This window comes from Chelonia mydas, chromosome 3 (assembly GCF_015237465.2).
Source record: "Chelonia mydas isolate rCheMyd1 chromosome 3, rCheMyd1.pri.v2, whole genome shotgun sequence".
NCBI lineage: Eukaryota > Metazoa > Chordata > Testudines > Cheloniidae > Chelonia > Chelonia mydas.
Window position 1 is genome coordinate 109861926 of NC_057851.1, and position 14814 is coordinate 109876739.

Here is a 14814-nt window from a genome sequence, read left to right on the forward strand (position 1 = left end):
AGAGAGAAGGTCCTCTCATGGCTCATAACTGGTTAAAAGACAGGAAACAAAGGGTAGAGATAAATGGTCACCACTAACTCTTTCAGAATGGAAAGAGATAGTGGTGGCTCTCAGGGACCTGTACTGGGACCAGTGCTGTTCAACATATTCATAAATGATCTGGAAACAGGGATAAACAGCGAGGTGGCAAAGTTGGCCGAGGATACAAAATTGCTCAAGATAGTTACATCCAAAGCAGACTGTGAAGAGTTACAAAGGGATCTCACAAAACTGGGTGACTAGGCAACAAAATGGCAGATGATATTCAGAATTGATAAATGTGAAATAATGCACATTGGAAAACACAATCCCAACTATACATACAAAATGATGGAATCTAAATTAGCTGTTACCGCTCAAGAAAGAGATCTTGGAGTCATTATGGGTAGTTCTCTGAAAATATCTGCTCAATGTGCAGCAGCAGTCAAAAAAGCTAACAGAATGTTAGGAACCATTAGGAAAGAGATAGACAATAAGACAGAAAATGTAATGCCACTATATAAATCCATGGTATGCCAACACCTTGAATACTTGCATGGAGTTCTGGTCGCCCCATATAAAAAAAAAACTATATTAGAATGAGAAAAGGAAGAGAGAAGGGCAACAAATTAATAAAGGTACATAATTTTCATATGAGAAGAGATTAAAAAGTGAGACTTCTCAACTTGAAAAAGAGACAACTAAGGGGAGAGATATGATAGAGGCCTATAAAATCATGAATGGTGTGGAGAATCTGGGGGTCACCCAATGAAATTAATAGCAACAGGTTTAAAAACAAACAAAAGGAAGTACTTCTTTATACACAGCAGTCAGCCTGTGGAACTCATTGCCAGGGGATGTTGTGTACACCAAAACTGTAACAGGGTTCAAAATAAGTAAGTTAATGGAGGATAGATCCATCAATGGCTATTAGCCAAGAGAGTCAGGGATGCAACCCCATGCTCTGAGTGTCTTTAGCCTCTGGACTGCCAAAAGCTGGGAGTGGGCCACAGGGGATGGATCACTCAATAATTGTCTGTTCTGCTCATTCCCTCTGAAGAACCTGGCGTTGGCCACAGTTGGAAGACAGGATATTGGCCTACATGGGCAACTGGTCTGATCAAGTATGGCCATTATGTTCTTAATTATTTCTGTTGTGAACAGATTTGAGCCCTATTCTCTTACTGATACAAAGGGGATGTTTTTTGCCACTGACCTCAGTGACAGTAGCATCAGATACTTTGGTGGGATTTTTAAAAAGGGTGAAGAGTTAGGCACTCAATTCCCATTGAAATTCAGTGGGATTTGTGTGCCTAACTCTCCTAGACTCCTTCAAAAAAAACCTTATCTATATGATTGAACATGTTGCTTTCTACTGACTGGAAAAATAAATAAAAAGTATAAAGGGTCCTTCAATGGGTGACAATTTAAGAAATTTTCCTGTAGCTCAAGTAGTAGATGCCTATAGGACCAGATGATTACTCCCCACAATGCCAAGGTATAGTTCACTGTGGAGCAGTAGTAGTCTTTCCATAGCTAAAACTGATTTTGATCTTTCTTGTAACCACCAGAAAAATCCTTATGCTTTTAAAAGTTTAGAATTCAGGCTCATTGACAATTAAAACGTCTGATAATTTTGAATAAATTAAGTCCTTTTTGAGATTACAAGATGCCTTTAAAAAAGGCTTCTTTTTGAAAACACTGACATATCTAACATCCTTGTGCCCCACCAGATGAAATCACACATCACAAAATCCATAATTTAAGCAGATTTTACCAGATGCAGTGTCACTATTTCTTAATCCAGGTACAGTAGCACAGTGAAATTCTTTATAAATGCCAAAAGTTTAGATACTGATTTGTGTGATATGCAATTTTCAACAACAAGGATGTAGGAATTTTTTTTAATTGGATATTTGAAAACTAGACACAATGGTCTATCATTAAACAAAATGGAGAAAAGAAAGCCAATGGAGAACAGATATTATGACAACCCGTTGTCAATGAGTTCTTTCAGCAACTAAACTGAGCTGATGTATCATTTATATGCACTGATTAGCTGAATGCATTTGTATGTTATTGAGAAGCTCCTTTCATAATCTTTCTGTATGGGCAACAATATGGTGATCTCTTAACCACTCCTTCTTGAAGTCTTTGCTAACACTACGTTGATGTACAACTAATACATATGACACACCAAAACACTTTGCCTAACCTTTAATGGAAATTAGTGCAAAATAAGTTGATTCTTTAATATTAACCTGCAATTACAACTTTTGATAGGATCATTATTTTGACTAGTGCAATTATGAATGAACCATTCTACCTTGTTTGCTTGTAAGCTATCCTTGGCCTGCTATTATATATTTTTGAAAGTGATGGGCCTGAGGTCTGTGCTCAGGTTTACAAGTGCATGTATAAAAGGGTCTTTTAGACTCACTTCCCAGGAAAATTATTGCAAACACACACAACGGTCTCTAAATGTATTAATTCTTTATTCATGGAAACCAGATATTTTGTCAAGAAATTACATGACACTCTTTCCCATACAAAGTGAAAACAAGTTCAGCTGGTATTGAAGTAGATGTCAGGATTTCAGGCAGATGTCTGTCAATCACCTCATCCATGTCTTTATACTGACCAACAATACCAACTTTGAAAGACATCATTATGGGACTCTGGCTATATAATGTTTACATTTTTTCTTAGAAGACACTACGTTGTTGAAGGTATTCTGCACTGTTCTCCTTGCAGTGTATTATTGTACTATCTGATTTAGGGTAACATACATCATTTGAATATAGCTAAGATTCAAGTGTTCAGATTAATAAGACAACAAATGCAGTTTTTTGTTAATATTCAGCTCAGATAATGAACCATTTTTCTGAACAAGTTTAAGTTATTAATAATCAGGGGTTCTGAAATACTCATATAAAAAAGAATAAAAGTATTTAAATATTGTCAAGTCACTCACATTTGGTATCCTTGCTTTACTATTCTGAATTGTATTGTTCTCACAACACATTTTAAACCACATAATCCAAAATTCCATTAAATTACTCTGAAGAAAATTCCAGACTTTGAAGAATCCACTCCTTTCCACACACAGGGATGTAAATGACTAATCAAACTATTGCTAATCTTATAGAAAGAATAGATTACACTGGATGTAGAGGGGGAAAAACATGGGTTATTTTAACATTACTAATTTCCTCCCCTCCCCCCTTTTCTTCTTTTTGGCCAGGTCACAGTTAAAAATTCATTTATATTTCAGGGAAACATTTTGACTGTCATGCTACTTACACTCTTTACTTACAAAAAGGGTAACATACAACTAAAATGCGTGTGTATGGTTAATATTCAACAAAAATGCTTACCTCATCAAACCCAGCAGCCTGTAAGTCTTGCAGCATTTGTCGATTGATTTCAGATGTTCCCCGGGCAGAGGGGCTGGTTTCATTTGCAAAAGGCAGCAGGGAGTTTCTAATTTCTTGCAAAGCTTTATGGTACGTCACAAATTTGGTGGGATTTCGGCCTTGTCTGGGATCTTCAGCTGACATCTTACCCATATTGTGTTCAACCTTAGCAGCATCTGAGGGCTTAGGCAAATTCCTAAGGCTCTCTCGTATTTCTTGTAACATTTGCCGGCTGCTGCCAGTGTAGTTACTAGCAGGAAAAGTCTTAGGCCTCATTTGTCTATATCCTTCCGGCTTCTCACTTCTCTTCATGAAAACATGTATCTACGTAACCTCCACCAAGGATTCAGCCACAAAAATTTCAAGAAAGGCTGGTTGGTAGTTTCAGAACTCACTCTTAAACAAGAGTGAAAACATTCACCACCATTTGCAGTTCCAACAGTGCTGAAATTCTCAACAACCAAGTCAGCCACCCTGTAACAAAAGAAAATTCAAGTTACACATGCAGTGAAAAGGTTGCAATTTGCAGGGCATACATATATCATTTCCTCCATATTTACTAAATTCATCATATGCAACTTATCATTCATGCAGTCTTTAACCATTCTAAATTAAAAACTATTTTGGCCTGGCAACATTTAATTAGTAAACAATGTTTTAGTTGCCTCTCAAGTTTAAAGATCCCAAAGCTGGGAGGGATTGAAAACAGGCTTATCAAACCTAGGGAGTAAACTTGTCTTACAATTATTGACAGTGATAAACACTGCTGATTTTTTTTCAAGCAGGGAGTGTACTGCCATCAGTTAACTGCAAACTTAACTATAATCTTCGAAAGAGTCCTTGGTATCTGCTACAAAAATTAACTGCATGCCTGAGTCATTTTAAACTATGGCCCAAATGTTTAAGTCCTGAAACGTCCTTGAATTTAATCTCACCTAGAAGACAAGAGAGGGAAAAAAATACATAATTTATTTTCCTCTACAGTAGTTTATCCTGATCACTATCCTAACAGGTTGCTTTTCTATGCTACTATTTGAAATATCATATTACCACAACTGAAGGATTATCAAAGATCTACATGTAAAAAAAAAAAGTGATCTAATGGACAAAGAATGGAGGGCTCCTTGATCCTGTTTCCTGCTCTACTCCTACTGACTGTGATACCTTGGATCAAGTCATTTAGCTCTCCATCACATCAACGCACTGGAGTTTGTTCCCCACCATTCCTCCCACCTTTCATTTTATTTTTAAGGACACTAAGGAATTTAATCATAAAACAGATTTTTTATAAATATCATCTGCTTCAATTTCCTAGCTAAATGCAGATGTCTGATATCAGCTTTGCTTGAACAGAAGTGGGACACAGAAGAGCTCTTTGTAAGCTTGAAAGCTTGTCTCTCTCACCAATAGAAGTTGGTCTAATAAAAGATATTACCTTACCCACCTTGTCTCTCTAATATCCTGGGACCAACATGGCTACGACTCTGCAAACAATTTCAGATAGTCTGCCAAGTGGGTGATATTGTAAGAACTTCAGTGCAACAGACTGTGTGCTTTTAGAGTATCAGAAAAACTGAAATGTATTTAAATTGGCAAAAGTGAACTCAATAAGGTAAACTGTTTCAAAAGAAACATTTTTCTTAGTGTTTTATACAAAATGATAAAGCTACTAGTCCTCATTACATATACTTTTCCATCAAAATTTTAACAATAGTTTATATTTTGGTTTGAATTAAAGAATTATACTTCTGCATGCCTAGGCAAATCACGCAAGTTGATTCTGATACCACCTTTCTTACACCCTTTTTATAAGGCACAACATATGCCTAAATATAAGAGAAATATGTAAATAAGTCATTCTTTTTTAAGGTTCCGAATGAATGCCTTACAAAATCAAGTAAAAATAGTCTACTGTGTACAGGTCTGACGTGACAAAAATTGGTATCAAACAAACAAGTTGGGGAAGAAAACAATGGGAGAGGAAGGATGGTGACACTAATAAGGCTGTGAATTAAAAACAACCTACATAACATACAAACTTTAATGATTCTAGTCATTTATTTTTATAATGTTAGTCATAGATTTTAAGGTCAGAAGGGACCATTAGGATCATCTAATCTGTCATCCTGCGTAACAGAGGCCAAAACTTCATCCAACAAATTCTACACCCAGTCCATAACTTTTGTTAGAACTATAGTATCTCCTTTTAGAAAGATATACAGTCCTGATTTAAATATTGCATGCAATGGAGAATTCACTATGTCCCTAGGTAAATTGTTCCAAGTATTATAATCTTTCCTCCTCCATCACTTCTTGTCAGGGGGAATGTGATGAAATACTCTTAAAACTTCACAAAAAGTAACTAACAGTAAAATTACTATATTTACAGAAAACTATTTCAGACCTCCTAATTATGGGGTAGGCATACATGTTTCTCTCACAAGCATTACAGCTGAGGGGGGAGAGGAGTGTTAGAAGTGCCAAACACTTGTAGCTCCCACTGCTGTGGATGCTCAGCACCTCTTAAAAACAGGTTAACTAGTTTTTAGTTCTTTAGTTCAAGGATCTTAACCATTGATTTTACCCACCTTGTGCATAAAACCAAACATTTGCCTGCATTTTTCTCACTAGTGAGAGCTTCAGTAGTTTCCTATGCCGTTTCCATTCCAGCCCTGTTTTCAGGTGCTCTTAAACTTCTACAAGTGTCATCCCTAAGTTCTCACATGCCTGGTCATTGTCACAGATTCAGCCATTTGGGGGATGAGGAGAATCAGGGGAGAGGAAGAGAGTCTGAGTAAATAAATCCAAAGAAATGTTTTCCTATTGTAAAAATATTTTAATTTAAAGTTAACTAACATAAAACTCACTGTGGGTAGAATCATGAAATATGGCATGGAAATAATCCTCAATGGGAGATGCCTTTGAATGTTGTTGTAAAAGTTGTTTTTTTGTTTTGATGGGATTTTGACTCATTAAGGAAACAAATTACACTGTATACACAGAGTAAGCTTTTAAACCAAGCTCATAAGGTGTGTACAGCTAAGGAAGACCATATTGATTAACTTCCGTCATAAAAAGTTTGAGGTGGTGGAACAAAACAAGCAGAGGTGTGCAGAAACACAATGGACCTCTGCTTCACTCAGCATGTATCTTATAAAGTAAAACCCGTGCAGGTCCTAAGGCTCGCCAGGAAAGGAACTCCATCCTACCAATAATGTAAGGTGCAAGGAATGGGGCATTCTTGTGATGTCTTCCTTTTTCCTTTATAGGCAACCTGAAGAAAAAAAGGGCACAAATCCCCTATTTCTTTATTACATGTTAAGGTGGCCTGAAAGTGCTCCATTGTGACCAACCAAAAAAAGTTTCTGCTTTTTTACCACCTTAGAAATATCAACAATGCCAAACCTTCTCTATATAGTTTTGCTGGATGCTTTCCCTGGAAGACCCAGACACGTGGAAAAGGCACTCTCTCATCCCTAAGTTAAAGGGACAGGATGTAGACAAAAGCCTTTGTCTTTTTTTTTTTTTTTTTTTAATTACTAAAACCAAGCCAAACAGCTCTTTTAATCTCATTTGCACACAAGCCCAGAACTCCTGGGTTTGCACTGGGGACACAGAACAAGCCCTGCACTGCAGCCCCACTTGGGGCCAGCTGGCAGCTAAGCCAAGGGGGCGAGAACGCCTCCGCCTGGGGAGCCAGGAGCATCTGCAGTACCTGAGTCTGTCTTTAAGACTTCCTTGCTGTCACTTTTCAAGGGGAGTGAGGTCTGCCCGGGTGGCCTCCTGACTAACCCTGCTCCATTTCCCTTTAGCAGGCAGAAACTTCCTCACATGCACAAGCCACACGCCTGTGGCATCCTGTGGGTCCAGGCCTCAGGAGGTAGCGGGTGCAACAGGCACAAAAGCAGAAAGATTTCACGTTGAGGCTGCGCCCTGCGGGCAGCCTGCTGGGCTTTTCCTTTGGACTGGAGCCAGCAAAGCAAGGGGCAAGAGCATCACCCAAGCCACAGGTGCATCAAACAGCAGCGGAGGATTCAAAGGCAGCATGGGCAGTCAACCCCAGGCACTGGAGTGCAATACAGAGAGAGGCAGCCCTCCTGCCCCCTGGAGGGCACTTCGCCAGGAATCTTCCTGGGGCTGCCAGACACCAGCTGGGATGACATACCCCCAAGGCCCAGCAATGAGGGTTAGGGGATGGAGAAGCAAACCTGCCTCTGTGCGTTACATTCAGAGGGGACAGCTCTGACTCCACTACAGAGAACGATAGTGCTCCTTCCCGTGGGTTACCTCCCCCTTCTCGGTGCCAGCAGCCCATGGGGGGCCCAGCTTCACGCTCCCAGCAGGCAGCTCCTCCTTATCAGGCATTTGAGTTAAACTGGGGTATATAAGTACTTTTAAATAGTCTGCATAACAAATTACTCTCTCTCTCAATCCAGTTTTCATTTTTATGATCTCTCTCATGTCATAAACCTCTAGCTGTTCATGCTATTTTAATACAATATATAATCATTTTTTTTTGTAGTCTTGTAATGTGCTCTTTTATGCTACTCAGTGAATAAGGCAGAAATCTTCAGGTATATACTTCCAGAGACTGTCAGGCATATATAAAATATTACAAGATGCTATGTGTTAGAATATAAATTGTAAAAAAAATACATGTATAAATAGTATAGGATTATATAAAGAGTTATAATCCCTATAGGCAAGGGGACATAGTTAAGCTCTCCTGTGCAACCATAAACTCTTAAAATCAGGAAATGTAAAAGTTAACTGCAACTTTAACACTAAAAATTTCAAAAAGTCAGAAGTTTAATAAATAAGTAGTTGAAGTGAAATATGATAAAGCAGAAAGCATGCAATGAGTTATTAAAAAGACTGTTGAAAATAATTATGCTTAGATAAATTAGATGCTTAGATTTTTGTTCTTTACTTAGTTTTAGTCTTTATTTTCTATTTCTTTTAATGTGTGAAATGTAACTTCAATGAGAGTGTCTGAATAAAGACGTGTCCCAAAGAAAGGTGAAGGCTAGGGTAACTTATTGCCAATTCTAAGTGGGACTTGTTCGTGCTTGGCCAACATGATGGAGAAGGAAGTTTTTCATCAAGGAAGAAGGTACTCAGAAGGTGTAAACTTATCCAAGACCCCATTCAAAATTATCTTTAAGACTAGATGGCTCAGAAGATTAGTAACAGAACATTTAGGTTACTGATTAGAATTCAGTTGAAGCTGGTAGCACCCAGAAGCAATTATTATCTGACCACTACTACCTAAGCTACTTAAAATGAGTTTGTCAGTCCACACTGTGATAGAGAGACAACCATTACAATTTAATCTGACTACATATTTTCCAAGGAACAATGCCTACTGGAGGAATTTTCCTATATAAATTTGCATACCCCTATAATTATGGGGAAAAGGGAACTGTGAGGGGGAAAAAAGTTGCTTTGCACTCTTACGCTTTTCCATAATATTGTTTGGTGCTTAGATATCTAAGGGATAAGCATCTTTTAAATACCTAAGCCAAACAGACTTTCCACCCTTGAAAGACTCTGTGGTCAAGTGGATACGGCACTTAACTGGGAGTAAGGAGACTTGGATTCTATTCTGAGAGTTACTTATGTGGCCTTTGGCAAACCACTTAACTTTGTGTGTCAATTCTCCCCCATAAAACGGAGATAATTATACTTGCCTTCCTTTGTAAACTGCTTTGAGATCCTCAGACAAGGAATGCTATGTAATAAGTGTTACATATAATTTATTGTTTTCTTGGTGGTTTCAGCAAGACAGACCAAAGACCAATGGGCTTGAAAACTGAATTGCTTTGAAGCCAAATTGAGTTGGTTCCTCAATTGAGATTGTCCCTCTATATTAGGGAAGTATGAGGAAGCAAGTATTGCCACAGACTGAGATATACCTGTTTTGTGTACAGGGAACCTCAAACCCCAAGGCTTTTCAATTCATCACATTTCACAAACAAGGAATTTACACACCCACTTTAAAAGTAAAAAAGGCTTTGCTAGGTGGTCAACACCACTCCCTTCGTCTTGCACATTGAGCCAGGGGACAATAACTTCTCCCTGTACCTGAAGAACTGATGATGGCCCCACTTGCAATTCTGTAAACATTGTCCATCAGTACATTTTCAGCTGCATCTATCTCCACTTCTCAAATAAAGCTGCATCAGTTTGCCCCTTCTTTCCTTTTAAGGAGACAAAAACCAGGATAACAGGTTTCTTACTTTCCAGGCCAAATTCTCAGAATATGTTTATTGGTCCTAGAAATATCTGTACTGATCTGCCATACTGCTTCTATACCCTGTATTTCACAAAATATTGGACCCTAAAAATGGATGTTGTTTAAGCCAAGAAAATATCCAACTTGAGAGCTGGGAAGAGAAAGTCTGATAATTTAGGTAGTTGTAGCTCAATTTGAGAGCGTAAACACTTGCAGCTTCTGACAGTAGCGTGTAGACTTCACTGGGAAAGGGAACCATTGGAGACGTAAAAATATTATAGTTTAAGGTTTTATAAAACTATCACAAATTGTACATAGTTAATATTTCATAACAGCAACAACATTTAAATAACACCCAATCCCTAAAAACTGTAATTGGAATAAACTGTCATTTCTCCTTCCACGCTTCACTTCTGAATAATTTAACCAGTCCAAATTTCTCAATCAAGACTATCATGTTAGAGATCAATTCTTTACACTTATTTAAAAGCTGAAATTCTTAGTTGTTTTCACATAGTGTACAGAAGTGATCCTAGAAGCTATGAGGACAGTAGCCACTAAAATCACATTGGAATTGGCATGACAGAGAGGTATTAAGGTAATTAGAATAAAGCAATTTTAAAGGTACAGCATCTCATGGAACGCCAGGGCTAGAAATGAATGGGATACTGCATATGAAATTACTTTGCATTACTTTGGCAACATTGAATGTGCATTAGAAAACATAATCCCAACTACAGATAAAAAATTATAGGGTCTCAGTTAGCTGTTACCGCACAAGAAAGAGCTCTTGGAGTCATCATGGATAATTCTCTGAAAACACTGCTCAACCTACAGCAACAGTCAAAAAAGCTAATATCATCTTCGGAACCATTAGGGAACAGTCAGAAAATACGACAGAAAACATCATAATGCCACTGTATAAATCCATGGTACGCCCACTCCTTGAACACTGCGTGCAGTTCTGGTTGCCCCATCTCAAAAAAAATATATTAGAATTTGAAAAAGTACAGAGAAAAGTAACAAAAATTATTAGGGGGGGTATGGAACAGCTTCCATATGAAGAGAGATTAAAAAGACTGCGACTGTTTAGTTTAGAAGACAGATATATGATAAAGGAAAAAAAAATCACAAATGGTATGGAGATAGCGAAGAAGGAAGTGTTATTTATCCCTTCACATAACACTAGAACCAGGGGTCACCCAATGAAATAGGCAGCAGGTTTAACACAAGCATAAGGAAGTACTATTTCATACAATGCAGTCAACCTGTGGAACTCATTGCCAGGGGATCTTGTGAAGGTCAAAAGCATAACTGGGTTAAAAAATAATTAGATAAATTCATGGAGGATAGGTCCATCAATAGCTATTAGCAAGATGGTCAGGGACGTAACTCCCATATTCTGGGTGTCCCTAAGCCTCTGACTGCCAGAAGTTGGGACTGGATGACAAGGGATCAATTGGTAATTGCCCTGTTCCCTTCATTTCCTCTGAAGCCTCTGGCACCAGCCACTGTTGGAAGCCAGGATACTGGGCTACATGGACCATTAATCTGAGCTAGTATGGCCATTCCTATGTTCTCATGATGTCCTCTTCCATACTGTATTACAATGGTTAACAGCTTTTGTTTCTAATCCTGGTGATTTGCAAGATATTGGAACAAGACAGTCACTGATCCCTCAGATTAGCACTGTATTTTGGCATAGACGACAGATTTATAGCCAGTACCAAACCTGGGACCAATTTAGTTTTCAACCTATATACAAAAATTCAGAGCAGCATAAATACCATTGTCAAAGTATCAGATTCTCCCTTATCTGTGACAGCTGGGTACTTGGAGATGGCACTTGGACTAACGTGAACATCCACCAAATTTAAACCACTATAATGGTGGGATGTTCCTGGGACACCAACAGATAAATAAGTTAAACTAGGTTTCACTTAAATGAAAATATGCTAGCCAAAGCTGACCTACTTTCATATAACAAATTATTTGACTGCAGAGGTTAGTGCCAGTAACAGCTGAAGAGACCAAATGGGAGCATCATGTACAAGGAATAATCCCTCATCCAGTGTCTCCTCCTCAGCCTGGTGTCATCCCAACCCCATAGTCCTCAAAGATTAATAGATTTGGGTCTCGAATCAGTTGCACACACACACCTTCAACTACCCCGCCCCTTTCGCCCCTATCTTTATCTTGCAGGAACGAGGGGAAACGTTTCAAAATTTAATCCAGGACTGAAATACACCAAAACTCCAGCTGCAGGAGAGGAGCGCCCAGAGAGGAAGAGACCCCAGACCGTACCCACCCCGGGGCACAAACTGGATTCCAGTCGGCGCCGCCCGGCCCCTCCCCAGAGCAGCTAAGGCGAGGCGCCGGGGCAGCAGACGGGGAACCCCAGCCGGAGAGATGGATGATGGGTGAATCTCCCCCAGGGGCAAAACGCTCTAGCGGGGCGAAGAGATCTGAGCAGGAGCTGGTGGGGTGGGGGAGAGATGCAGCAGCCGGGCAGAGAGCTGCAAACGGCGTGAGCCAGGCGGGGAGCCGGGAGCAACCCCCGAGGGCAGGGGGCGGGGAGGAGCTGTTATTGTCTCCACTCGCTCGCGGGGCAGCGCCCCCCACCGTGCCGAGAGGCGGCGGCCGGGGCCGGCGGGTCACGTTCACGCCCGATTCGCGGTCCGGACTCGCCTCCAGCCGGGGCACGGGATCCCCCTGGCCGCGCTCCCCTCCCGGGGCAGAGCGGGGCGAGGGCGCTCAGCGGAGCCGGACCTACCTGCGGGGACAAGGCGGCGGCGTCGCCCCGGGCCCACGCCTGTTGCGCGGTGCGGCGCGCTGCGTGCGGCGCTGGGCTCCGCCCGTGAGGCGGCGGCGGCGCCGTTCGGGTCCCCGGCGCTGGTGGCGGCTCGTCCCCTCCCCCACCCCCCGTGGGGCTCAGTTCCGGGCCGCCATGTTCTCGGTGGGTCTGGCGCAGGCGGTTTCCCGGATATGGGCAGTTCCCGGCCACCTTTGCGCGTAGTCCCTGCTGCTCCCCCCGCCCCCCTGGATTGGAATGTGAGTAGTTCGGAGTCAGCATTCCGGGCCGGGCCGCGAGCGCCTCACGCGCGCCCTCGTCCTGGCTCTGGCCGCGGCCCGTAGCACGACTCCGCCCCCCCCAGCCCCTCAGGAAAGGCGCCGTTTCTGGTTGGCTGATCCCTGAGGATCCCGCTCCCCTCCCAGCCGCCCCCACTTCTGAGTGCAGAGTTGTTTGGTGCACGCAGAATAATCTGATATAGCCACGCCAGGGCGGCGGCGTTCTTATCAGCGGGGTTCCGGGCAGGAAGGCCTCCAGGGAGTGGAGTCATTTTGCAGTGCTCAGCCCTGCGTGTCATGGTTTGTGGCTGCCCACACTGACACAGTCACCTGTCTGTCACACGCCACTGAAATTCCGCTGCGGCGCAAATTCCATGCCTCATACGGAACCGGTTCAGAAGGCTCCATTGCCTTGGTGGTAAATCAAACCCGGGTTGGCATTGAGTGGGGTCCGAAGCAAGATAACTATATGTCACTTTCTCTGCGGACTGTGAAGTTCCTCACGCGTCCTCTACCGTACATCCCTCACCCCACAGTCATTCACAGCTGGCAGCATGAGGGCAGACGGCCATATGGTGGCTTAAACAAGTCTTTAATGAACAATAGCGAAGTGGCATATTTTGCAGTTTTGTCACGAGCTTTGCTACGCTTTCCTCTCTACCAACACTGGCCGCAGCAATATTGCAGAGCACTGGTAACTATGGTTAAGGTTAAGATTTTGTCATGGTTATTTTTAGTAAAAGTTACAGACAGGTCTTCATAATACAGAAAAATTAATGGGAGCCATGACTTGTCCTTAGTTAAAGTCATGAATAACCGAGGGTGAGGGGGGGAAACAGCTGGAGCTCCATGGCGGAGACTGAGAGCCCAAGTCCTACTGCAAGGGGGACTGATAGCCCCACTGAAACAGGGGGCACACAGCCCTGGCCACAGCTTGTGGGGGCACACGGCTCCAGCTGAAGCCAAGGGTTAGGGGCGCACAGCCTCAACCAAAGACACAGGACAGGGGCACACAGCTTCGGGCCCAGACGCAAGGTTGGGTGGGGGCACACAATCCTGCTCGAGCCCTGACCACAGCTATGGGGGGTGGCGGGAGCACAACCCTGTCTCCAGCCCCAGCTGAAGCCGCTGGTTAGGAACACCCAGGCCCCAGCTCCGGCCACAGCAATGGGCAGGACACAGCCCCAGCTCCTGCCATAGCTGCGAGGAGGGCTTTGGCTCCAGCCGAAGCAGACCGGTACAGTTAGAGAATTGTGACTAAATCATATCCTTAACCATGGTAGAAAAGTAGATGTAAATATGCCTGAAATGATAGGTGCAATTAAGTTATACGTTGATCATCTTTGCATGAGACAAGGAAGCCCCTTCACCTCTGAATAACTGAGGGTCAAGGCTGAAGTACCTTAGAGACTAACAAATTTATTTGAGCATATTGTTAGTCTCTAAGGTGCCAGAAGTACTCCTTTTCTTTTTGCGAATACAGACTAACACGGCTGCTATTCTGAAAAGCTGAAGTGTGTAACATATGGGCGTTGGCACCCCATGTCGTTCTGGCCAGTTTCCTGAGCAGATTGTAGCACATTTTGACTTTAGTTGCTGTCTTTGTAAGATGGTAACGATATGTGAAAGTTCTATCCAACGTGATGCCAAGATTGACCATGTGTGAATCATGCTTTGGTCTCTAACCATTGAGAACTACATTCATCTCTGCCTGCTTTTGCATGATGTAAGTGGAAGGCACTCAACACACTCTTACTTCTACTTGGTATAAGGCATCACCACCAAAAATAATCAGCCATAGCTGCCATATCTGCATTCAGAGCACTCTCAAGTATGTCAAAGGAGTGATGCAGGCTCTGGGCTGAAGGGGTTGCAATGTGGAAGGGGTCTCTGGGCTGAGCCTGGGGTAGGGGGTTGGGGTGCAGGAGGGCTTGAGGAGTGCAAGCTCTGGGAGGGAGTTTGGGTGCAGGAGGGCACTCCAGACTGGGGAAGTGTTGGGGTGCAGGAGGGGGTATAGGGTACTGGCTTTGAGAGGGGCTCAGGACTGGGGCTTGGGGTGCAGGAGGGGTTTCAGGG

General features: G+C 42.3%; 1 protein-coding gene and 1 long non-coding RNA gene across 9 annotated transcripts in view; one reads left to right on the forward strand and one right to left on the reverse strand.

The window, feature by feature from the left end:
* The window catches only part of LATS1 (large tumor suppressor kinase 1), a 39869-nt gene extending 26706 nt beyond the window's left edge, over window positions 1–13163 (reverse strand). For 3 of the 8 annotated variants that reach the window (XM_037894966.2, XM_037894965.2, XM_037894964.2), the window contains exons 1-2: window positions 12443–12579; window positions 3396–3908 (exon numbers count right to left, since the gene is read on the reverse strand). In XM_037894966.2, coding sequence (XP_037750894.1) covers window positions 3396–3746 — 351 coding nt within the window. In that variant the 5' untranslated portion in view covers window positions 3747–3908; window positions 12443–12579. Of the gene's footprint in view, window positions 1–3395; window positions 3909–4254; window positions 4426–6022; window positions 6411–9518; window positions 9635–12442 lie in introns of those variants that run through there. The other 5 variants (XM_043543129.1, XM_043543127.1, XM_037894961.2 and 2 more) reach the window with 4 other exon arrangements.
* LOC122465083 lies at window positions 12604–13334 on the forward strand. The gene is made up of 2 exons (XR_006289651.1): window positions 12604–12720; window positions 12833–13334. It is a non-coding gene; the product is annotated as an uncharacterized LOC122465083 (long non-coding RNA).
* The last annotated feature ends 1480 nt before the right edge of the window (window positions 13335–14814 follow it).